This window comes from Lepisma saccharinum, chromosome 6 (genome assembly GCF_977018435.1).
Source record: "Lepisma saccharinum chromosome 6, izLepSacc3.1, whole genome shotgun sequence".
Taxonomy (NCBI): Eukaryota; Metazoa; Arthropoda; class Insecta; order Zygentoma; family Lepismatidae; genus Lepisma; species Lepisma saccharinum.
In genome coordinates, this window is record NC_139234.1 from 76235388 (window position 1) to 76262941 (window position 27554).

At 37.1% G+C, this 27554-nt stretch overlaps 1 protein-coding gene across 1 annotated transcript; it reads right to left on the reverse strand.

The window, feature by feature from the left end:
• Positions 1 to 4159: 4159 nt before the first annotated feature.
• On the reverse strand, positions 4160 to 27554 carry LOC145989463 (GTPase Era, mitochondrial). The gene is made up of 6 exons (XM_083124810.1): positions 26967 to 27554; positions 19721 to 19845; positions 13615 to 13789; positions 8315 to 8539; positions 7483 to 7663; positions 4160 to 4415 (listed from the first exon to the last, which is right to left on the reverse strand). Exons 1-6 carry the CDS (start codon positions 27348 to 27350, stop codon positions 4243 to 4245), a joined length of 1263 nt encoding a protein of 420 aa, XP_082980936.1. The 5' UTR covers positions 27351 to 27554; the 3' UTR covers positions 4160 to 4242.

Below are 27554 nucleotides of genomic sequence, written 5' to 3' on the forward strand. Positions count from 1 at the left end.
AGGACATGGATAATATTAGAAGTTCTTCCTATCTACCGCTTCAGATTTCAGCTTCGGAAAAACAGAGAAATAAATACATTTTCAGAGTGAATGAAATTATTAAATATAATTTTCGTCAGTAATTTATTATTATTATTTAAATACGAACATTTGCTGACGTATACCTGAATAATTTGTATCGATTCACATGGAGTTTTCAAATTTAATGAATGGATGGGGTCTCACATTCTGATCTCGCCCAGGGCCTCGCAATATGTTGCTATACCACTGGTACAAGCTGTGCCAGAGTGTGATGACCCTACCCCATACATACCTCTTCCTGCTGAAAACACAATGCACGGCATAATTCAGTCAAAAGTGTTGTCACAACTTCTTCCTCTTCTCAGCTGTCTTAGCTAGCACAACCTGCCTCTGGGTATTGTCACTGCAACACTTTGGCATGTCCAGGGGGGATGGATGATGACAGGAAGGTTAAGAAAGAAGGGAAGAAGGTGAATCTGAGCCCAGTTCCCCCTGCCCTGTTAGAGGAGGGGAAGTACATTCCAAGATTTATGCCTGGAGTTCTTCCTATGATGAAGGCTGTCATGCTCTGTTCAGGGGAATATCTGGATCACCATCTTTAGTAGCTAGAGGCACATATTTTTGGTAAATAAAAAAGCAAAATTTCAGTAGAAAGAGAAGAGCCAATTTTGGGTTCAAAAGCAGTAAATAAAATAAAATTTCGATGTTATAGCAGTGAAAAATCAGATCAAAAGTGGTCTATAAAATGACAATTTGGTTTTGAAATTGTGAATCCTAAATTTGATTTAAAAACTGCACTTATTACACAAAATAAACATATCCCTCCTAATGGCACATTTATGTAGTTACCAGAGTTTTAAGTTTATTCCTGCATAAAGGGGTCCGCTTTTGCTTCTCAAATACAGAAGAATTTATCAATTTTCCGTGAACAACATAATTCACAGGATAATTCAAACTTCAGAAAATGTAGTGTCAGTAAATAAACTATCAATTTCGTGTTTAAGAGTGTATTTCGCATTTTGTCGCATCATTTTGTGACAAAACAGGCTAGGAAAAACGCACATCACACCTTTCAGAAACGTGAAAAATTAACATTACAGCAAGTTATTTCACATTTTGTGTTTTCGTCAAAAACAAAATATACATTGCTTTGGTGTTTTAAATCTACTTTATGCACAGTAAGGCTAATCGGAACTGGACCTACAGTTTAAAGTGGGATCCGAACCAATATGTGCCTCCACTGGGTACCAAACCTGGGATTAAAAGGCAACGACACTACCACTGCACCATCGGGGAGACCCATGAAATGTGCATGTCTGTAGTAGTAGTCTAATGGTGTGTAAGGAGTCCCTTTCACGTAGTGCACCCAATTGTCAACCTCAGTTGCACTTAGTACATCCTGGACTGCATTTTGCAGACTAACGACACTCTGGCATCTGGACATACGGTCAGTATAATCATTGTAGGGCTGTGTGTTGTCCTTATGTGTGCCGAGTATCCCTTTACAGCCTCAGTTTTTAACCAATGTAAGAATATTTTAGTCCCTTCAACATTGCAGTTATATTATATTAACTATATTTTAGTTATGGTAAGTGGCTGGACCCCGTATAATGTGATGGGTGCAAAATAGCCTAAGTGCTGGTGCACCCAAAATTTCAAATTCAATTCAATAGTAGTCTAAGAAGCTGGAATTCAACTTTTGACCTGGATACATCTAATTTAGTATTACAGTTCCATTAGTAGAAGGAATATCCATTCTCGTGACAAATTACAATTTACAAGATAAATGGTGACCTATTTTTCAACATAGTCCTCCACTCACATCATATATACTCACATTGAGGAATTTGTTGCATATGAACACAGTTGTGATAAGTGTGTATGACTTCTTCCTCCCTGCGACATGCAGGAAGGAACCACGAGATGTCATTCCATGCAATATACTCATTGCTAAACACCACAAAGGAAACCTAAATCATAAGAGACACGTCTCCTAACTCCTCACAAGCAGGACTCTGCACAATGACACATAACTGTTGATGTGTTATCACGTCATTGCTAGTGTAGTGGTGTCCAGCTGGCACCTTCTTCAAAGATACAAAGGAACTCATTGGGGAACAGGTAAAATACGTGGGATGAAGATTTAATAGTGGGAATCAATTATTTACAAATGATACAAAAGATGTAAACATGCACCTTTAACAAAGCCTTTATTGCCGCCAGTCGGTGAAACAATAAGCCTCCCCCCTTCCCCTCTCTGGTCGGTTTCTTCAGCCCTGGCGGTGGTTTTGTACAGTGGTATCCTTCCATGTTTGATTCAATGTATGCCCCTCCCCCCTGCCCCCACCCCCATTGACGCACGTATCGTCCAAATAATAAACATGTTTCTTCTCAGGGCGATATCTTTTAATATTCCGAAGATTCTTTTCTCGTCAAAAAATAAACAATCGTTTCCTTCCTAAACTCAAACCACAAATCATTCATGATCATGTGGACATCAACGGCAAATCACCTCATGCATCGTTTTATTTTGATCTTGTTGCCTTAAGAAGGAATAACAACTTGCTTGACTCTGAAGAGCTTTCCCTTCGGATGATGGCCAAAATAACACTCGGGTAAAACTGCGCACTCAACAGGAGACCTCGATTATCATGATAAACATAGGGTTAAAATAGTGAGATGTGAAACACTGGTATCACGGATTCCACGCACTCTGCAACGTACAAGATCTTGCTCGACTCACTCTTGAGCTTCTGCAATTTTTCAAAGCAATAGACATTCCAGTTGGCGTATCTGCAGATCCAAGTTTGCCTGCACAGTGATTGCAACCAATCAAGTATATATATATAAGTTAAGTTGACGCTTGGCTTAGCTATCCTACACCTGGAAATGGGATATTGGGCTCTGCTTGTTAGCTAGAATAAACAGAGTGACATGGGAGTAACACCTCTAAAAAAAAACTTGGTCAAACTGGTAGTACCATGTAAGAGACCCTTGGCAGGGTTACAGCATATTCCTCAATTTTATCTTTGGCAGAGATCTTTGGTACAGCTAAGATGGAAGAGAATATACCTTGGCCTCAGAGTTAGAATTAAGACATCAGAAACTGCTGGGTCAAGAAAGGCCTTTAAAGGCTAAGGGAAGAAACCTTGAAGAAAATCTGGGAACCTAGAGGACATATGGCTAGGCTGGCATACGGTTAATAACTCACTCACAGTTAAATTAAAATATTAAAGAAAAACCGATACTTGAACATGGTATCAATCAAAAGTCGTTCTCAGATTATTTATAAATGCTAATTTTGTATTTTTTTTTCTTATTTTACATCACTTTTTGTTAATCACGACAATGAGTGTGAAGGATAATTAGACGAAACTGATGAGTACAGCCTTAAAGTTCAGGCATATATTTTGGATAAATAGGCACCCAAAAAGACATTTATAATTGGAAAATAGGTGCCAAAAGCAAAAAAATAGGCACAATAAATCAAAAGAAGTAGTAAATTCCAAGTCACTTACTGGTATATCTATAATATGTAAAAGGTTTCTATCAAGATTCTTCATATTCTCATCAAGATAGCTAAATCGAAGCACTTCACTAATATACTTTGTTCTTTCTTAGTTAAATGTTCGATCATCAATATAGTGAATGTCCAGATTGCCAGCTAGAAGCAGCATCCGCATGCAGTTAGGATTCTAAATTTTAACTTGTTTTAGTCTTCCTCCACTTTTTAACCTTAATGTTTCAAACTAACACATTTTGAAATTCCTAAGGACAGTCACCATGTTCATGACAGAATAGAATACTGTCCATAAGTTCTTTGACTTTTATTCATCTTGCTGTAATATATCTAAAGCAGCTTTTAGATTTAGTGACAAGCGACATGCATTTCCAGTCTAAAAAAACGACACCTGAGAGAACAACAAACTGAGGCGACATGACACATGCTATTAAGAAAATGGCCCAATCAGAGTGAAACACAAGTAACAAGTGGCATGTGAAGCTAGTTATGTCACTTCACTATGAAAGGTTGCATTTAATTCTGAAAGTACTTTTCCAATTGCCATGTGTCACTTGCCACTTTGATCTGAAAGCTGAATAAAAGGGTTGGAAAATTATTAAGAAACAGCCCAATAAATACACTTACTAATTTAATACACAATGTACATTTGCTCTACTTATTTACAATAAATTATCAACTTGGTACAAAAATGGAAATTCTCACTTGTCTACATCTACTACCACCCTCAATCTGACATTTTGCTGAAATGAATTTGCCAGTACCTGTTCAGCTTGCATCGCAATTTTCTTTACCATAGTTCCTCTTCGACCAATCAAAAGCTTTCCTCTCTTGGGTTTTTTACTTCTTACAAGAACCACTGCAACTATTGAACCTGCAAATAAAATGTATGAGAGGTGTTTTTACTAGCGTACATCCGTTTTTGTTAGTTGTTTTTATTAGCTTATTTGTAGTGTTTGGGTGTTTTGTGTACTAAATTTCCATGCTTTGTGTACAATTGTACAACTTTTATCCAGTAACAGTGCTGATCAACTCTCTCTCTCTGTGTTCCATTTTACAGTATGTTTGGCAACATGTTGCGTATATGACACTCATTTGTTTCATCCTGCCTGGAACTTTTGGTGCCTTGTGAGTCGAAAATGCCCGATGTCAGCCAAAGAAAATTCAACTGATTGCTGATTCGTTGTTTCCCAGCCGCCAGTTGAAATTGCGAGAGTGACATATGTCGCTCGTCCATTCAGTGAGAAATCTCCCTTAAACAATTTTTTTTGCTACACTTTAACTTGGACTCATAACAGAGCCACAAATTCTGATTATAGTAAGCGAAGCTTACATATACGAGGGTGAATCAGTTGAAAACTGTAATTCATTTTTCTTCTCTCAGATTTTTGCATGTAAGATTGCATCAGCTTACCATTTCTTTACATGACCTGTTGATCTACATATGTATTTTGAAACACTGATTAAATGCATGGTTACCTCATGTCTTTGGCATGTGAATGCAATCCATTTGCATATGTGTGATACCCCCCCCCCCCCCGGCTTTCTTTTCCATTCATAAAAAGGGGAAAGAAACAACTATTCTTCAGTGGTGCAAATGTACAGCGAACCCTCCATCTTTAAAATAACAAAAAGGGAACTGGAAGTTCATTTGATCACTGTTGCAGCCTTGAGGACGTTTTGTATATAACAGCTGATATCGTGCATAAATTTGAACTATGTAAGTCCGTTCTACAATCTTGTAAGATTTTAAAAGTTATCATTTGACTACCCTCATATATTTTCAAATAAAAAGTAGTGCAGTGCCAGCCAATATTAACACACATGGTAATATTATTACTTATTCCCACCAATAACAATACCAATGCTTGAAAATTGTTAACAATATTTATTAGAATTATTTTCCTGTAGTTTACGGTTATTACAAGCATAAGAAAACAGTTTTTCTTTGTGACGTTTCAGGAGAACACACGCTCCTTTCATCAGACATTTATTTTCATTTTGACTAAAGATACAGTTATAACAATGGTTAGTAATTTTTAAACAAAAAGAATCTGTTATAGAATGGATGTTGTCAATGTTACATTGTTGTAATATAGCAACTTAACTGTGAAAAAAGCAGTCTGTTTTATTTTTATTTAAATTATGAATCCAAAATATCATCAGGCAATTCAAATTCATCATTGTTTTCACAAAGTCTCTTGATGTTTTCTGTTACATTAAATTTTAAAGATGGTGGCTTACTCCATTTGTGAAAAAGAAAACTCCATACTGGATCTATGTTACCATTTTCATTATTTAATTTATTCCAGTGTTCTTCTGCAATGAACGAAGCTTCCCAGACATTCAACTCTGTGTTTCCCGTTAATCTTTTTAAAACCCTTCTCTTTTTAATCAAATGCTTCTCATTTGAGAGCACAAAGACTATGTTCTAATAATGAGGATATCAAAAATGAAGAAGAAAGGCTCTTTAATATAGCAAAAGAAAATGGTTTTCACACTAACAGAATAAACCAAATCAAAAAACAAGTTGCAAGAAAACTAAAGGAAAAGAGAAATACAGACAAAGATGAAAAATCTGTTGAAAAGAAATTTGTGTGCATTCCATTCCACAAGGGATTCTCACATAAAATTGCAAAAATTTTTAGAAGTTTTAATTTCAAAATTGTTTTTAAATCACCAAGAAGTTTGGAATGTACATTTAATGAATTCAAAATGAGAAACTCTCTACCAGATGTGGAAACCACAGGAATATATAATATAAGTTGTTCATGTTCAAAAGATTATGTGGGACAAACAGCAAGGAAAATGGCAATAAGATGGCACGAACACGATTTGGACATTATAAATCTAAACCCAAGAACAGGTTTGTCAACTCATATCATCGAAGAGAAGCATTTGATTAAAAAGAGAAGGGTTTTAAAAAGATTAACGGGAAACACAGAGTTGAATGTCTGGGAAGCTTCGTTCATTGCAGAAGAACACTGGAATAAATTAAATAATGAAAATGGTAACATAGATCCAGTATGGAGTTTTCTTTTTCACAAATGGAGTAAGCCACCATCTTTAAAATTTAATGTAACAGAAAACATCAAGAGACTTTGTGAAAACAATGATGAATTTGAATTGCCTGATGATATTTTGGATTCATAATTTAAATAAAAATAAAACAGACTGCTTTTTTCACAGTTAAGTTGCTATATTACAACAATGCAACATTGACAACATCCATTATATAACAGATTCTTTTTGTTTAAAAAATACTAACCATTGTTATAACTGTATCTTTAGTCAAAATGAAAATAAATGTCTGATGAAAGGAGCGTGTGTTCTCCTGAAACGTCACAAAGAAAAACTGTTTTCTTATGCTTGTAATAATCGTAAACTACAGGAAAATAATTCTATAATGCAAGCAATGCGTACATACAAGAAAAACTAATATTTATTAGTATTAATCCAAGTATTCTACAGCAATTTACCAGAGTCTTTTCTTCTTGCTTTCAAATATTCAAGTATTATATTGAAATATTAAAACAGACGTTACTTAATCACAAAGTTCATTTTTCACAAACTTTGAATTTTGCACACTTTTAAGTATAATTAGACTCAGCTGATGAAATATTAAAATATTTAATATTAATGTACAGCGAATACGTCACTCAGCCACTGAAACTAATACAAAAAAACAAAAACAACCACCATCTCTCATTTCCAAAAATATGAACAATATTTTTATGTGGAATAATCAAGGAGCTGGTTTAAGAAAAAGAAAAAAGTGGAATTCCCAAATCCTGGAAATTTATATGCTTTTTGGATGCATTTTCAAAATGCTCTTCACTACTTCATGATTTTTTCATTTATAGGTTGACTTTACTATGTTTTTAGGATGTTCCAGTTCACGAAATCCATCCCTCAGATCGACCAACCACAAGTTTTCTTACCCACAGGATCAACATGAAAATGCTCCAGCTCGATCACAGAGAGATATGGTATTTCATTAGGAAGGTACTCCAGCATCTTCTCCCTAACTGCCTCCACCACCATATCCTCCGGTCTCTGGTCCGTGAAGAAAGAAGGCAGGAACACCCAAGGTCGGGGTTTGGCATGCTGAAGCAGGTACTCCTGAAAAGTGGAAAGAACATGGTTGCCAGCATCCTCTTTATTTTCGCCCATGCCCTACATTTTGAGCATCACATATTCATAAAGGAAATACAGAGTGTTTAAAAAATTACACAATCCTAACTTATAATTTCCACAGAGGCAATTCTAGAAATTAATAAATGGTTCAAGTTGGAGGAAATTTTAAAGAACATCATTTTGGAAGAGAATGGATTTGTTATTGTTGCCATACTAAACTGTAGTTTGCGACCAATATATGTCATGTCCAGCTTTTGATAGGTTTGGAAATAGCAATTTTAAGGACGAAATGAAAATAGACATTTTAGTGGTTTACCAATACTTGCAGTAGATGCAGGCAAACTGCAGATTTGCATTGTGCAAACCACAAAACTGTGAATTATGATCCTGCAATAATTCCTTACAAATTATAAAATTAAATCCGAGAATTCTGCACTGATATTGGTTTTGTTATCTGATACGCCAATGCGACGATTACACGATGAAAAGGTTATATACTAATTTTACAACTGAAAAAACAGGGTTCAACAATTATGGTAACTGTTACTTCCACACTCTCTGCATTAGGATACTTTCAGGTTAGCATGTATTGCATGCGGAAGAAGGAAAAACACAAGAGAAAAAACTAGTACGTACCTTCACATCACCAGATCCGCTACCGGTTAACGCAGATATCATGAATACTTCTGTAAATCTATCCCATCCTGTCTCGCCCTCTATAGCCTGCTTTACTTGAAGCTCGCTTAAGGGCTGTGCAGTATCTATATCAGATCTTTTGCTTTCCTTTTTAATCTTTAATGTGCTCTTCGTTAGCTCTTCAGTCAGTAGAAGGAGCTTTCGCTTCTGAATCAACAAGTCAGTCTGCAACAAAATCAACAATTAAGAATATAAGGCAAAATGCTCTACTCTTACTGACACTACAGATGGGGTCAAATGTCACTACTTTTATACATACTTCTCACAGTAAGTACTTTAAAAAGACTACCCAGCCTGTTGAAACAGCAAAACATGAAAATTTTAACCTGGCAGTACTCGTGGTCATTTTGTTTATGAGTAATACATATTTTAATTACTTTCTTTAAGAAGCAAATAAAATCTATTGTAACTCACTACCAGGAGAAAATACAGTTGTTTGCAGGCGCTCCTTTGCTCCCTTCTTCTCGCACCCTCCGACACAACCGAAACAAAGAGAGAGTTAGCGATGTCTCATGTTTCGGATTGTGGTATCTTATTGAAGATGATCCTCAGAAAGGAAAGTAGACGACAATTCCATGAAGATCAAATTACAAACATTTGAAAACGAAAGTGAGGGCGGTGCACACCCGTGAGTAACGGCAGGTTAAGTGACAATTTAAATCTTCCATTATTTCACCCATGGTTTTAGACTGATGTTTTCTACACAGCTTTTCCTTTCATTTTCTTCTATTTTCTTTTTTTTTTAAAAAAAATTAACCTATTCAGCAGTACAAACATTCATTTATGTCATCTGTGTGTACACACTTGCTTTGAGGAGTTCCACACCCTGAACAACAGTGCTGAAGACTAATGTATGTTAGCGCATTCTATTTTATTATTTTATACACATTGTTACAACATGTCATTAAATTATTGTAAACTGTTTAAAATTAATGTAAAAATAAAAAAGTAACAGTACCATTTTTATTATTAATAATAATTATTGGCACTTTTCTGCCACTTTTGACTAAATGCAAAGATGAGAATGAGTGATGATATGATGAAATTGATGAAGGGACACTCAGAAAGAATACCCATGCCCAAGCTGGGATTTGAATCTGGGACCACTGGCATCATACCATGCTGTGCTAACCACTCTGAAATGGACGTCAGCCTCCTTGGTCTGCAAAGATGCAGTTTCCAAGGTGCACTATCTAGAAGAGTGGTTGTTGACTTTTGAAAAAAGTCATAATTCATTGCAATATATGTGAAATAAGAAACTACAAAGGTCATCCCGAAATTAATGCCTCCACTTTAATAACTCCTCATATTGTTATCAGATTGCAATGAAACTTTACACACATATAATGTGATATGTTACTAATGAACACAATTTTTCATTTGCAGGTAAGTAAACAAACAACATGAATAGCAGAGAAAAACAAAGAGCTGTAATTAATTTCTTGCAAATAGAGCGTTGTCACGGGCCACTGCCAAAATGTGGTAGTCAGTAATGCCCCAACCCCCTTAGAGTCCTGATTTAGCCCCATTGGACTTCCATTTCTTTGCCCCTCTCAAAAACAACCTTAGCGTTGACAGCATTTTCAGGAATTCGCTGTGAATGTATGGGTCAAAAAACAACCTCAAACTTATTTCCAGAGCAGATTTCAGAATTGGGTAAAAATGGTGGCAGAAATGTATCGAAAGCGATAGACAGAATTTTGAATAGCCTTAATAGGTACCCAACATGTGTATCTACACCGATGAGCCATCACATTATGACCACCTATCTACTAGGGTTTAGGACCACCTTTAGCCGCCAGCAGAACTATGGTCATTCAGTGAGGCATCGATTCAACAAGGTGGCGGAAGGTATCCTGGGGTATCTCATGCCACAAGTGTAACAGCAGATCCTCCAGTTGGTGTACACTGCAGGGCAGTGGTGATGTAGCATGAACCCACTTCTCAAAGTAGAACCATGGCATTATAGCAAATTCACTGTCATGTTCCTTGAACCAGTCCTGCACAATCCCAGCAGTGCGGCATGGCACACATTGTCCTGTTGGAAGTGGCAGTCACCAGGTGTACTGGAATAATGCTGCCCCCACCCCCCTCGAGTCTCATGAAAACATCACCCAGACCATCACACCTCCTCCACCAGCCTGTCTCTGCTCAACCATACATCACGTGCAATAGCCTCCAATGGAAATCGGTGTACACGCGCTTGGCCGTCGATGTGATGAACCAGGAATCTGGATTCATCGGACCAGGTGACCTTTTTCCAATCATCCACAGTCCAGTGTTGATGATTTTGTGCCCATCTCATGTGCTGCTTTCAGTGAATTGCAGTCAGCATTGGGTTACAACTGGGTCCCATGCGCAGCAGTGTTCGATGAACCGTGTGCTGTGAAACATTATCCTGGTCACCACTGTTATACCTGTGGGAGATTTTTCGCACTGTGGCCCTACGGTCACTCCAAACAATGCGCGACAGTCTTCGCTGACCTCTGGCATCAATGACCCGCGTCGACATTTCATTGTGTGCCCATCATTGCATTACTTTCGATACATGCTCACAACAGTGGCATGAGAGCAGGCAACAATCCGTGCCGTTTCAGAGATGCTGGTCGCAAGGCACCATGCCATCACAATTTCACCTCTATCAAACTAGGAGAGATCGGCCACTTTTCCCATTGTGACACTGGAGACCTACTAACAGCAAGCCGTTAGCTCCAGGCACGCTAAATGTTTCTGGGTTGGGGTGGTCATAAAGTAATGGCTCATCGGTGTATTTTCACACAAACTTCGAACTTTCATTGCAATCCAATAACAATATGAGGAGTTATTAAGGTGGAGGCATTAATATTGGGATGACCTTTGTATTAGTACAAATCATGAACAATACAGCTTCTTATTCAATTAAAAACATTGTATCATGTCTTGGAGAGCTGTAGATAATGCTATTATATACATTTTAAAGATTGTATTATGACTTTTTCTTACTTTATTAGTTTCTCCTCCACCTTTTGGCTAATTGCGACAATGAGAATGAATGATTAATAAAATTAAGGGATTATCACAAAAAAACACCTGAACCAAGAACCTTCAGCAGATTTTAAGAAAATAGGGGGAAATAAGCCCGCCTCCACCCGCATACATTCAAGGGTATGCGCTTGTTGTCCTGGTGCCTAAGAATATATCCGGATGTCAGTTCCTATTTAACTATTTGTTACATGTGAGATTACAAATATAATAAAGGTAAAAAAGGTAAAGTGCTTCCCTGTGCATAGCACCATGCCATGAAGGCATATAGGGGGTGTGGGGGTAATGCCCAACACTGTCTTGATCCGGTCGTGAGTGGGGGTGATGTGATCAGCATTACACCCCTGACTGCCTTTAACCCCTAGGGTTTCCCCCAGGTACCCATGTCATTCGATGCTGGGTGGGCACCGAGGCCGCTTCCAACGTTAGAAAAGTTCCCGGATTTGAACCGGCTGGGGATCAAACCCGGGACCTTTAGCATGGTAGTTGGACGCGTTACCAACTGAGCCACCTTCTCTTTTTAATTTTTAAGAATTTTTAAAAAGAGAAGGGTTTTAAAAAGATTAACGGGAAACACAGAGTTGAATGTCTGGGAAGCTTCGTTCATTGCAGAAGAACACTGGAATAAATTAAATAATGAAAATGGTAACATAGATCCAGCATGGAGTTTTTCTTTTCCACAAATGGAGTAAGCCACCATCTTTAAAATTTAATGTAACAGAAAACATCAAGAGACTTTGACTTTGATGAATTTGAATTACCTGATGATATTTGGGATTCATAATTAAATAATAATAATAATAATCTGAAATAAAAATAAAACAGACTGCTTCTTTTCACAGTTAAGTTGCTATATTACAACAATATAACATTAGCAACATCCATTATATAACGTATTCTTTTTGTTTAACAAATTAGTAAACATTGTTATAACTGTATCTTTAGTCAAAATGAAAATAAATGTCTGATGAAAGGAGCGTGTGTTCTCCTGAAACGTCACAAAGAAAAAACTGTTTTCTTATGCTTGTAATAACCGTAAACTACAGAAAAATAATACATTTATAAAGTTTACAATTACATTTATAATTTTACATTATTGACAATTACAGTTTGTGAATGATAACAGTATGCAATTAATTAAAGACCAAGACATATATTTCCCACCAATCTCAAAGCATCACATCGACATTAGTAATATCTAGATACATTAATTTTTAACAATTTCCCAATTTGACTAGTTTCCAAAATACAAATTGATATAGATGATGTGTTGTGAATTGATAATTAGTTAATAGCATTTCAGGCAATTGCAATATTTATTACTGATTGTTCCATGTTTTTAACTGGGGCCATCAATTAATGGCATATTCTAGGTTAATGAAGCAGGAGTGCAGTGTATGGAGGCCAGTCCCATTTCGACTGTTCTGGTGTTCCAGAGCAGTTTCCCGTAATAACTTTAACAGGAGTTCCCTTGTGCATTGTGAAATGACAGACAGACAGACACTGCACCGATGCCTCACTCTGGAATTCCATAGCGAGGCATCCTTGGTAGAGGGAGGACAGTGCCTTAGCGTACGGAACTGCCTATCTGGCACGCTCCAAGATAAGAATGCTGCATCTGCATTCTTTGGTGTTAGAAGATATTATGACCATCCAAAGTGCAGTGTCCATCGAGGAATGTAGCTATGTTATGTTTCGGGTGTTAAGAATCTGAGAGCCGAGAGGAGTGTTTTCGGTTTCTTTTATGAATGAAAAAATACGGAAATAAAGTAACATTCTGTCATGCCTGCTTCACTTCCCTGAGGTTATGTGGGATAATTCACATTGTTCGGTTAATGTATTTTCCACTTTCGTTTGGTGGGATTAGTGAGTTACGAAAAGATATAATAAAGATAAGTTAATAATTATTACAATATTGCATGAACATGTTTAACAGTAAAGAGACAAATCCATATAATACCAACACCACTTAATATTTTTTGTACAAGAGTATATTTAATAGATAAATAGAGGAAAAAGTGTAGTTAGTTAAAATTAAAGTTAAATGATATAATTTAAAAAATTAAGATTTAACTGGATTTGATTAAAATGTTTAATAAATTTAAAATAAAAGTTACAATTTAGTTAAATGTTGATACAAAATTGGCATGAGAATTTTAACCATATTCAAGTTCAACCAAAAATGAGATATTACTAATTATTAGCGCTGTGTGCCATACCTTATTTAAAATGAGAATTGATTCCTTTTCGGGATATAAATGCAACAGGCGGAGGATTTTGGGTCCAAGAGAATGTCTAACCATTTTGTTGGAAACATCATGGACCACGGCTATAAGATCAGCATCCTTCATAGATCTTTCAGCATCAGCAATGAATGACTTCTCCAAATTATATCTGAAAAAAAAAAAAAGAATTCCAGTCCATGCATATAAATATTATGAAGTGTATCCAGATAGTAATTTGCAGTTGACTATCAACAATTCTCCTGGGGGGAAGCGTAAGAACTTTTCTCCTGAGATTGCAGCCAGTGTTGCTGACCACACATCATCCCTTAACTGGTTGGATGATTGCCCACCTGTGCTGAGGCATGTGGGAGTGAGGCCGGCAGTTAATAGGTAAGCCCTGGCCATCGAGGGCTGTTGCACCATGGGTTATTATTATTATTATTATTATTTGTTACAAATAAACAAAAGTTATTATCAGGTTTGTGAATAGGGCGTACTTTTATAAAACCAAAATTGGCTGTAAGAAATGGGGTGTGGCTTATATTCGAGATAACCAAAAGTCATATTTTACAAGGCTTGTACTGAAAGTCGTGAGCCTTGTTTGATTACTCTCAGACCTTGACAATTTTGGTTGAAACCATACATATGGCAGGTGCAGACGTCTGTTGTCCACTGCATGAACCACATGCTGGCCCATGCACACTTTCACTGTCAATGCTGTCGGTAGGAGAAAAACGTTGTTTCGTCAACGTTCTGTTGTGGAATTCTTGTACGTGAAAATGTTGAAGCTGCAGAAATTCATCACAGTTTATGGAACTTCTATGGAGATGCCTGCATCACAGTTTACGCAACTTCTATGGAGATGCCTGCATGGGTTACACTACTGTGAAAAGGTGGGTGAAATATTTCAGAGGTGGCAACACCGATGTTGTTGACAAGCCTTGCAGTGGCAGACTGAAAACTGCTTGCACACTCAACAACATGAGCCAGATTGACGAGTTTATCCAAAGTAGAAGGAACATAACTGCGTGAGAAATTGCACATTATCTGAACATTGGACACAGTGATATACAGGACATCATAGAGGCTCTTGGTAATAACAATATTTGTGGCAAGGCTACTGGCAAATGATCATAAACACGTTTCACCATCTGCTTTGGAAACTGAAAAGATGGGCTCATTCAGACTTTCAGGTGTTTGCTCCGTTCAAGAACAGCATGCAGGGTACCAAGTTTGACAACAATGACCAGGAGAAGGATGAAGTTTGCCGGTGGTTAGGTCATGCAGAAATGGACTTCTACAAGAGTTATTGTACAATGTGTTGACCAATCTGGATGTTATGTGGAAAAGTAACAAGGTCCAAATTATGTATTATCATAGGTTGAATAAAAATAGTCGTTTCTGACTTTGAGTAATATGACTTGGTTCATTACATTCAGTACATACTATGTATTTTAAAGCAATTTATTCTCAACACTACACACTTTGTAAAATTTACCGGTATAATCAATGTCTTCACTTGTGCACGCACTTACTGTTCATCATTTTCTTGAGCACAAGCTACGTATGACTTACAACTTAAATTTTGAGGTGCAACTCATTCATGGTTGAGGCATGTTTTCCAACCAGTAACCAGTCAGCTCAAGTGAGGATGGAGAAAGGAATGCTAACAACCACTTAAACCTGTTTGTTCAACCCTATACACTTATTTTGGAAGGGTAAAGATTAGTAATTTGCAACATTGTCATATTTCTCAACACATTTCTTTCTGCTTTTCTCCTTTGAGTGACATTCCAAGAAAATTACTTTGTCTGTATGGTGCTATCTAAGAAAATAGATAAGAAATGTAGCTTAAACATTCATCATAATGGTATAATATTGTCAATAGATTCTACATACTTTCAACTACTTTTTGATGTAGTGTCCACTATACTGGGGCTTCGGATTTTGAATCCTTCATTGTAGAATGTTGCAGTGATGAAATCCAGGTCTTCAAGGTTACAGTAAGAAAATCAAGTTCGAGGAAACGCCCATCACCAAGAAACTTTTTTTAAAAAAAAATTGTCTACTATTACTTTTCTTAAACCTTATTATTAACACTGGCTGTACTGACTCATTCTCCTTGAAGAAACTAAATCAGAAGCATTCTGACCTTGGATCACCCAACCCAGGAATCAAAAAAGGGTGGCCACTCTAGAACCATGATAAAATTCAAGTATAATTCCCGGTTTTCAAGGCAAACTTTCTAAAAATTCAAGGGTTCATGAAGAGGTTTTCTCTATTTCAACCTTACGTATTACTGCCTCCCTCCCCCCCCCCTTGGACATATATAATATTAAAAATTCTAATATCAGTTTCATTAAACGGTTTAGCCCTAATAATGAACATATTTAATTTAAGGTGAAGCATTTATTTTTGCCATTTCACATACTCAAGACTCGGCCTCCCCAATGGTGCAGTGGTAGCATCATTGCCTTGTAATCAAGGGGTCCTGGGTTCGATACCTGGTGGAGGTACAAAGTGGTTCAGATCTCACTTTAAACTGTATGTCCAGTCCCAATTAGCCTTACTGTGCATAAAGTGGACTTAAAAAACCAACTAAAAAAAATACTCAAGACTCAAAATATATCTACAAACACAAATCACAAATGTTACGCACAGAGTATACTAATCTACGAAAAATTGATAATTTAATAAGAATCTCAAACTCAAATTTAACTGAGCAACTTGAAGATACATTATCTTCAATAATCTTCGTCTGTCAGATAGACCATTCTGCAAAGGACACTAACAAAGTAAACGGAAATCAGAGATAATGTTTTATTTTCTATGCAGTATTATTTTCCATCCTCGATAAAAACACAAGCTAAACTAAAAAACTTGCCTCAGGGCATTTATAAATTCAATGGGATTTGCATTAATCAAAGTTGCAGTTTTTCTCGTCTACGGAGAAAAATTCACGCATAATTCCCGGAGCCAATAATTCTTGCAAAATTCCAGGAATTCCTGGTGAATAGCCACCCTGCAAAGCCAAGTTTCGCATGTAGTAGACCACTGCAGCTACATGTTCTTTATGATATGGTCTTTACCGAAAAATTAATTACACACAGTCATACACACACACACACACACACACAAAAAAAAAAAGGCTTGCAAAGGAAGAGAGGACAAGAAATTGAAACCGCTTGGCATCAGAAGAAGTGTGCAGCAGGGGTATTCTGCCACAAAAGAAGTGATGTAAGTGAGGTGACAAAAACAAATTTTATAAAGAATATGGAGAACAGAATAAAGAAAGTATGCACGAAGGAATGTGAAAATGAAGGCAAAATAAATAGCCTATGGAAACAGCTGGAAAAGAATGGCTATGGGAAGCAGGATAGACTGGACATAAACAGAAGAAGGAAGAAAACGGGCAGGGAAGGATTGGAAGAGAAAGAAAAAGAGAGAAGGTTTGGAATAAGGAGTATGGGGAAGACCACAGAAAAGATATGCAAAGTGCTTAGGAAAGTGGGAATTAAAACTTACAGGAAGGAAGGGAGAAGCATCTTAGGAATAGCGAGGAATGCAAACAAGAAAAAGGAAAACAGAGAAGAGGAAGGAAGGGATTATCTACGAAGTGAACTGTAAAGAATGTCAGAGTGTGTACATAGGAGAAACGAAAAAAAAGGCTGAAAGACAGGTTGAAACAACATAGGGATGATGTTCGACTTAAGAGAGAGAAAAATGCAATATTTAAACACACGAGAGAAACAGGACATGACATAGAGTGGGATGAGGCTAAGCAGATAGGAAGGGAGAAGAGAATGCTAGTGAGAAAATGGAAGGAAGCCAAGGAAATAGAGAAGAAAGGTGAAGAAGACACAATGAACTGGAATGGGGGACTGAAGTTAAACAAAGAATGGAAGAAGATGTTAGAAAGAGTGGAAAGGACAAGAGAGAAAGAGGAGAGGAGAAGGAAGAAAAATGAAGGGAAAAGAGCGTGAGATTAAAAGTCCAACCACATTCTATATGGAAGTAATTGTGTTTAGCCTTTTAGGTGAAAGTAAAGTTGGCAAGTGAAAGTCACCTGCTAGAAAGTTCCAAACAACTTTCTAAATAGTCTGGAGGGAGTAATGTTTGTGTATATATAATACCCTGTTTTTGTATCTTGTTGCTTTTGTACTTGATACAGAGTCTGAAGAAGACCTTGCTAGAAGGTTGAAACGTTACGTTTAGTTTATGTTTTTAATGAAATAAATTACTGCCTTGGTCAGCATTTTTCGTTTTTCATAATCATGGAAACAAGGCTTAATGGTGTTATAATTGCATTTCAAGCACAATTTCAATTTATCCAGAATTACAATGGGTTACTTTTCAAGATGAGTAACTAATTGAGTTACTTTTAGAGGGAAGTAATTATAATTGTAGCTTAACTTTTAAAATGTAACTTCTTAATACTGCACTTATCATATGAAAATTTGTCTCCTGGGTGGGCATGCAATAGTCAATGCCTCAACTAACCAGGAGGCCATCTTCCTTACACTCTTGTTTCCGACAGCACAAAGGAATGACTGTATTTAAAATATGTCTTGTGTAACTGAGCCATGCTCTGCAAAGCAATTCTGTTGTGCTTTTTAAAAATGAGATGTGCAGACTAACAATTACAGTTTAATAAATTTACAATACGAGGAATATTTTTTCAAGTATGGACCATTTTGAAAAAAAACACAAAAAACTCTATTATGTATCAGTTTCTACATGCCTTGATTTATTTTTATACATAGTTTACGTGGTTATTTAAACATTTGTCATAAGATGAGCTTTTGTGGACCCTCCTCATAGAAGTCAGCCACCTGTACGGCAAGCCATTCCCCAACTCCTGTTTTCACTTCTTCGTTGCTGCTGAAATGCTTGCCAATGAACTTTAGATTGTGAATTGTCTGTTTTCATGGATTTTGATGTCTACCGCATCCTCCAAATCATGATGGCCGACCTGAGTGTGGCTCATCATGCACATTCTCCCACTTGTCCTTGAACATTTACACCCATTTCTGCACTTTGCTATAGGCCCTTAGCTGGAATTGATCTCAAGGTGCAGGGGGGGGGGGGGGGCTCAAGGGTTATCATGGAGTGCCTTGTAAACAAGTCTATATTCCAAAAGTTTAACAGTGTTAAATGAAGGTAAATTATATGTGGGGGGGCATTAAGTTACATAAAATTTAGAAATATCATACAAATATTAAATTTTTTCTATATCTTTTAAAACATCTCTTGTGTTAATTGACTGCTACCGAAATCATCCCTTACTACACATTCCATACTAATTTTGATGATACACATATTTATATCAAACATGAAAAATTGCACAATATTCAGTCATAGCGTCCACCATACATTAAATCCCTGGCTGAAGCAATGAAACTCCCCTTCGTTCCCAAAACTTAGGACCTGTCAACCCTATGACCCAGATGTGGACAGAATTTGGATGATGATGTCAAAGTCACAGATTTCTGTCTAAACGGGAGGTTGCAATAAGGCAGCGATTGTACAGGTAAAGAAGCTCCCCTATGAAAGAAAATTCTAAAGACTAGATAAGAGATCTTCTAAATACTTGCTGCTACTTAGACTTCTTCTCATAAACAAGATGAACAAATGTAATAGCCATTGTTCGTGTTCTGTGAATTTATCCTTCACCAAAGTTGTGAGTAAAATAATATCTGCTGTCTACATATTCACTCCTCACTGCAAACAAATTAAACACGATATGTTAGTTCCAGGGGGAGGGGGCTGAGCCCCCCCTGGTCCCTGCCTGGCTATAGGCCTGCTTTGCTATCACTCATCACATTGGGGCTTCACAAATCTGGCCATGAATTTCTGCTGCTGCAATGTTTCTTGCTGCCAAGAACTGGATCACTGAACGAATCTCACAGTCGGCAGGCCACTCGACCGTCTTAAACATTGCAATCACACAGTACGAAGTGCACATACTGACAACACTGGTCCGAATGGTGTCTGCTTCTATGCATGCTGGGAGTACATGTGCAGGATGTAACAAGTTTTTTTCCAAACGGACCTTACTTAAAAAATATGCCTCGTATTAAAAAGAAAAAAAAAAGAGTACCTTTCCATTTCATCAGCACTGACCAAGCCTGGAGTGTCTAGGAAAATAACTTGAGTGTTTCCATAATTCATTACAGCTCTCGCCTTGCACCGTGTTGTATGGACCTTCTTTGAAGTCGAGAATGCCTTGAGGAAAAAAAAAAAAATAATAAATTATTAGGAATCATTAAGGTGTAAAGCAGGATGATGAAAGAATCTGAAACTTTCAGAAATGATTGATTTGCTTTATTTTACTTCGTTTTTGTGCCATTTGTGGCTAATTTGCAAAGATGGGGATAACTGATGATATTGATGATTCGACACTCACAAACATTCATGTCCAGGTGAGGATTCGAACCCGGAAGCCCTGGCGTCATAGCACAATGTGCTAACCACTCTCCCACGGGGGCCGGCTGAAACTTTTGGAAATGAGTGTGAACTCATGTTTCAAGTTTGAAGAACACGAATTTGTTATTTTAAAGTTGCAGTAAGAAGGAACTTCACAGAATTTGTGTACTAAAAATGCTGTGGAAGTTGTGCTTATAAAATTCAGCTTCTCAAAGCACTTTTTCTGTTCTAAAAAGAATTATATAGTCCATGCATAAAGAGCAAGAATGAACTGTGAAATATTAAGAATCAGTTGTTCAACTAGCTGCCTACAGGACCAGATGTAGAAGTTTCACAGATGACCTATGCTCCAAAAGGAGCAACAGGAATTAAGTCAAGTAAGTCAAGTTGTTCAACGTGTAGTCTTCTCTGTGTTGTCCTAATAAGAAACCAGGTTTTTTAATGTGAAATTATGCAACTGTTAGCTTCGTACCCACTGCAAGTTGGAAATTATGAAGAATGGAAATATTAGGAAATTGATCAGAGTGCCATCTCTCAGGAAAACTTGAACTACAAGTCCATACTGCTCTTGAGAGCACATGTTTTGAGATGCAAAAACAACAATGACCACTACTCCTGCACATTGCTTCAATGAAATAAATTTAACCCCTTAAGTGTGGATTGCAGTGCGGAAGGTATATGTATGTAAATGTATATGTGTGCATACATACATACACACTTTGCGTTAGCTTTCACTAGATTCGACTGTGGGAGGCATATATATTTATACGCCCAGACATTGAGAACATGACAATCATGTTAGGTGGGATTATGCTAGCTGTAGTAAAACAAATAAAGTAGCAAAAGAGGAAGATGAAAAAGAAGAAAAAATGAACATGTAAGATGTAAGAAAAGTTGTCTGCTCTTGTACAGTGTAGTCCGTGCACAATAGAAAACAGAAATATGGTTCAAAAACTAATTTTGCGTGATGCGGACACCGAGTTGCAATTGTTTCTTTGAAGCTTTAGTCCACTTTATGTGTATGTGGGCTAATCGGGACTGGACCTACAGTGTGAAGTGGGATTAAAATCACTGTAAAATGTGCCTCCACAGGCATATCGAACCTGGAACCCCTTGATTACAAGGTGGTGACGTTATCACTACGCCATTGGGAAAGCTCGAGTTGCAGTTGTTGTTGATCTCTGAACGCAGTGACAGTGAATCTGAATCAGAAAATGAACAAGGGAGTGATAAAATCAGCCGCGGCACTAACATTAATCATCTAGGGTTGCTGAGGGGGTGTGACGTTGGAAAATAAAGAAATATGTATGCATGTTTTAGTCCCTAATTCAAATATCAATCAACTTTTAATAGGAATCTATGATAATATGCTAATGAGACTGAAGAATACTAGCGACTTGCTTCATTTTTGCCTGATTTAAGTACAACAATGACATATGTCGGCAACTGGAGGATTTTTTTCCATGGAGGCAAGCAAGGTCAGACATTTTTCCACGGAGAGAAGTCAAGTTATATCCCTCCCCCTAATAGTGTTGCTCACTCTCTAACAAAATCCTTCAGTTTGAAGTTACCATGTTCTTGCAATGCTCTTCTCTTATAATAATTAATATAACTGACCGTGACCGAAATGTACAATATTAAATTGACATCCATTGTTTTAAGTCCACTTTATGCACATGTAGGCTGATCGGGACTGGACCTAAATTTAAAGTGGGATACAAACCACTATGTGCCTCCACCAGGTATCGAAACCTGGATCCCTTGATTACAAGGCACAGCCAATTGAGGTACAAAAATCAGTTAATCAAATGTTAAATACGTTGTATAGGTAACAACAACTGCAGAGTGTTCAGTTAGTGTGCATTGAGTAAAAGAAAGAAATCGCTACTAAGCAACATAAAGTTTTGCAATTTGAAAAATAAAATAACACAATAAATACGAAATTGTGTAGTCACTTTCATGGAATTATCAATACTCTCTTTTTGGACTGCTTCACTTTTCTCAAAATGTTCCGTTGCTTTGATACCTCTCTTTTAATAGGCACTTGTTTTACATAATACATAGCCTACCTTCCGTCTGCCCGGATGTTGTGGTGTCAGGACAAAATGCTGAGTGTGCAGCAGGGTCGCAATGTCCCCAACAACGAACTATAATATTTTTTTCGCAAATATCTGGCTTCTTTGTAAAAGTATTTGAAAAAGTCTGAAATGGCACATTTACTAGAACAAATAGAATGAATTAACAAGGAAACTACTGTCATGATACAACTCGCGTTCAATAATTTTACGAGAACGACCTGATGATACTTGAAGGCAATTGAATTTTTTGATCCAATGCTACTTGAAGAAAAGAGAAAGAACAAGTCGAAACACAAGGGTCGCTGATCTTTATGTCTGCCGACAGTACAGGAAAATAAATGGGGAGTCTCTTTGAGAGTAGAACCAATGCTTGCCTGTTGTAAATAATAACAGCAGTCTCACTTCAGTACCTAACATTCGGCCCTCCATATGACAATGACATAATATGACACTGTAAGAGGTAATATTTTTGTAGAATATAGGTTTTGGATAGGGGGTGCCGAAGGGGGCACGGAAGAAAATTAAGGTGTGCGCAAGCATCCCTTCGCATTCCCCTTAATGAAATTGAATTTTTATGAAAAAAAAAACCCCTCAATTTTCCAGTTGTGACTTGTTCAGAAAATTCTACACTTAGGGGGTTAAGGACGTTTTTTAGTAAACAGTGAATAAAGATAAAATTACATTACATTATTTTTCAGTCTGTTACCTGAGAGCAAGGCAACAGGTTGCAAATAGCCCAGGGCTTTGATATATGCTCATTCATGGCATGTGGTGACTTTATACACATGACTATATTTAAATGCCATTTGAGATAACATTGAAAGAGTCAAAGTTGAGAATATTTTCCAATTCTTAGTGTAGTTTGGAGTATGCCTGTGTGACAAACCAGAGAAGAAGCACGGTGGATTTGGATTTCAATTTCCACTAAGATAAGCTAGGAGTCTGGTGGGATGTTATGGTGTGCTGAATTGTATTTACTACTTAGAGGTTTAACATACATTTTAAATAATCAGAGAATAACCTTGTGTATCTGTTATAGAACAGTCAATTCAATTCATTATTCAGCACATATGCCAATATGTAACTTGTACATGTCAATCATTTCAAATAACTGTTGGGTGAAAGTTGTCAATCGGAATAACGGATTTCTTAATTTTTACACAAGAAAGTACTTACTGGAATGAGTTTTTCTAGCATTTGGATACTTCGTCGAGATATTTTCTGTCATCGTAGAATCTGCTGGAGCGGTAAATCATGTGTTTTTCATGAAAAATATCTCTCCGACGCACAACTGCCGTTGCTGTTCCTTCCTTGGTGTACGTGAACCGGATGATGATGACGTAATGTCCTGTCAGTGTTTCCAATGACGCGGTTGTTTTGCAAGAAGATGAAAAAACGAAAAATACATTCTCGGTATTACTGCGACCCAAAATTTTAACAATGTTTGTTAACCTAACCGAACCTTACCGTGAATGGTTTGTGGGGCTTTGCGTGAATGGTCCGTGGGGCATTTTTCGGTTAAGAAAGTTGGAAACACTGTATACCCACTGATACTACTGAAGATGTACCTGCCATATTGTGTCTTAAGTAAGCGAGAAAAGGAAGAACAATAATTACTGTTATTTTCGTCAGAAAAGCAAAATGTCACCTTAAAGAATGTTTCGCAATGCACAATAGGTAAGTACAAATATACAAAGTGACGAAATAAATGAGTCAGAGGTGTTCGGTGGATCGACAACATTTAATAACTGTTGTAAAGTTGCTGGTCAGAAATACTTGCATTTGATTAGGGTTTCAAGGATCTTCATAATAATGACTAAATTGAATAAATCCATTAAAATTGAAATAATTAAGATGCACACTGAAAGGTTTATGTGCCGTCAAAACTTAGGTTGTATGAAGAGACATGGGTACTACTTTACTATACCGGAGACACCTATCAATGATATATTTTGCAATTTTTTACATTGCTAAAGTACTATTCTGCATTGCGGAACATTTATTTAGGTGAAATAACGAATTTATAACGAAAATAATGTTTAGTTCTTACATTAATGAGTACTTACTGTTGTTCCTTATTTCCCACAAACCATCCACGGGTAGCCCCAAAAACCATTGACGTTAGCCCAAAAATTCACGAAGCATCACGGGGACGAGGCATGCCTACCAGGTTAGGTTAGGCCTGTTAGGTTCCATTAGCACTCCTTTCGTTCAGTTTAGCACATACGGACAACATCGGCTTGTAGCAGCAGCAATAGCATGTATTGTGCTCTCGTGCAGAAAGCAAATGGCGGCAGCAGCAATAGCATGTCGGAAATAGATTTTTCGTAGAAAAACTACATGCATTCACATTAAAATGGATCAAAACTACATTCCCGAACATCAACAACGCTACAGAAAATGATTTGCGTAAGTACTTTCTCCTGTAAATTTGAAGAAATCCGTCTCCGGTATAGTAAAGTGTTACCGAGACATGATTATATTGGAGAATAATAGCATACATTAATAAACATAGCAATTACACAAAACACTGGCGACATTTGTGTCCCTTACAAAGAACTGTAGTTTATCAATATAGCTAGCAGTGCATACAGAAAATTGATTGATTGATTTTATTTTACTTCACTTTTCTGCCACTATTGGCTAATTGCGAAGATGATGTTGACTGATGATATGATGAAATTGATGAAGGGACACTCACAAAAGAACATCCAGGCCGGGACCCCTGGCATTGTAGCATGCTGTGCTAACAACACCCCCATGGAGGCCAGCACATGCAGAAAACTGGTTTCATGTGCAGTCTTGTTTTATTGAAATTATTGTGAATATGTGAACTGGTATTTTGTGAATGTGATCAGCAATGATTTTTGTAGGTCACTGAATGTTGAGTTTCCTACAGTTCACGAAAGAGACGCAGAAACATCAGAAAAAATCATCAGAGTAGTTCAAATTAGTAACAATTCATATCTTTCCAAGTTTTCATCAATTACAACTCTACCATTATCAATGAAAGTTGGATCATAACTTGGATTGTACATATAATTAGCATAATTATGTACAATATACACATTGGTGCATGTAAATGGGAGGGGTGATAACAGCTCTTCTGGATATGAGGTTGAGGTACACATCCATAGATTCTGACCACCTGTCGTGAGTGTCTGGGAGTGGATCCATAGTAACAAACCAAAAAATATTAACCATAAAAAGTAAAGCATTGGAAGCTTACTAACACAAAATGGAACATAAGAAAATTGGGTAAGTGTATGGTATAGGGAAAACACATTTCTTCAAATTTACAGGAGAAACTCCTTACGGAACTGAGTTTCTGTAGACTTTTGAAAGATCGTGGAAGTGTTTTCTCCCTTCGTTCCAACTTATTCGGCCGGTAAATCATGTATTTTTCGACATTAATGTCTCTCCGATGCACAAAAGCTCTTGCCTCCATTACGTTCAACTACGTGAACCAAATGTTCCGTGTGTTCAATGACGTAAACCCTGGTCAGTGTTTCCCAAACTCGCCATTGTTTTGCCAGAACATGACAATATTAACTATGTTTGCCTAACCTCACAGAACCTAACCTAACCTTGCGTGCATGGTTCGTGAGGATATTTATGAATGGTTTGTGGTGCTTTCCGTGAATGGTTCATGGGGCTATTAGAATGGTTTGTGGGGCTATCCGTGAATGGTGTGTGGGGTTTTTGAACCTGGAAAAAAATACGAAATGAGTAACACAAAAGTAGGTATTTTTTGGTGCAGAAGGTTGTAACACTGCAAACCCACTGATCATCGACAACACTAGTCAAGATTTCTAGGCCATATTGTGTGTGAGAGGAATGAACAATAATTACTCGATATTTGGAAAATTGAAGCTATTTTCGTGAAAAAAGCGAAATCCCACCTTAAACAATGTTCCGCAATGCATAATAGGTAAGTACGAATGTAAAAAATGACGAAATGAACAAGTGAAATGTGGGTAAAAGTTTACTATCCGTCGGACACCTATAACTTCTAAGTTTCGTCAATTTTTGACATTCGTACTTACTTATCTGCTTCGCGGAACATTCCGTGAATGGTTTTTGGGGCTATCCATCCCGGAATCGGTGCGAAATTTAAACCTCCGCTCCAGCTTTTTCTATAGACTCCCTGTTAAAGGCATGTTAGAAATTGGCCAGAGTCACCTGTCCCCAAAGTTTGAAATCTGAAGAAATCCGTTTCCAGGATAAGGAAGACTTACCTGAATTTCACAGAAAACACCTTCCCGATGTTAGACAATACTACAGGAACTTATTACGGTAGGTAGTTTCTTCTGTAGAAATGAAGAATTCTGTCCGACGGATAGCAAACAAGTACCCTCGAAAAAGTTATTTATATTAAAAAAACAAAAAACAACTTGATAATTACCTTACGCACTTTTAATGGTCAAGATATTCTCCATCGACAAGCGACAGTAAATATCGTAGAAGCGTGGGAATGAATGTGGAAGTAAATCGGAACCTTAGTAGAATACATTTACGGACTTTATTTTAATGCTAAGGGAACCAAACGTAACCTGCCTAACCTAACCACGAAAGCATATATGGAACAAAACCTTAAGTAATCGCTAAAACTCCGCAGTATGTGTACGTCTGTTAAAACGTACATCAAAATCGAACCATGTAAAATTGCATTCGTAGCATTATTAAATCGCAATAAAACAAAAGGAACTTGGGCCAAAATATTAAACATTCGGAACCGTTATCAAATAAACTGAACTTATACTACTATGCATCAGAAAAAAATACCTACAGGATTTTTCTGTACAAGACAGTTTTCCGCTGCAGTTTATATACTATACCTACCCTGCGACCTATCAGTTGATTTATAAGAGTACTCTTTCCAGAATTCGGCAAGCCTACAACTGCAACTTGAATTACATAGGGATCTTCTATAGCACTTCCTTCGGGTGATACATTTAAGTTTTGTTCTATAGCATTCCATGAGTCTGCTTGTTTAGGAGCACTATCACTGGAAGAAGTTCTATTCAATAGAGACGTAATATAAAGGTTCCCACCACTAGTCGGAGTACAATTAAAAACTCTTTGGAAACAACCAGTGTTCGGACGTTTTCCATGGAAAGCAAAACAGCCGACATGCCTTTTTGCACTATACGTTTTAAAATTCAATGTACTTAATGATATGAATTTACATTTTTGGGAAAATATAACTTGTTTCACAAGCATCATTTTTTGTTTCGGTCTTCAAATATATCTTATGCAGTTCTTCTGTCGCATGACGTTAGAAACTTCTCAGAACAAAAAGTGAAGAGAAACAACAAGGTCACTTCTCTTGAATATTATTACTTTTCACTTCGCATTATCTAGTAATATTTTCTATTTAGAACTTGCATGCTCGTACCGAAAACTTTTGCGTTGTGCTCAAAAAACAAA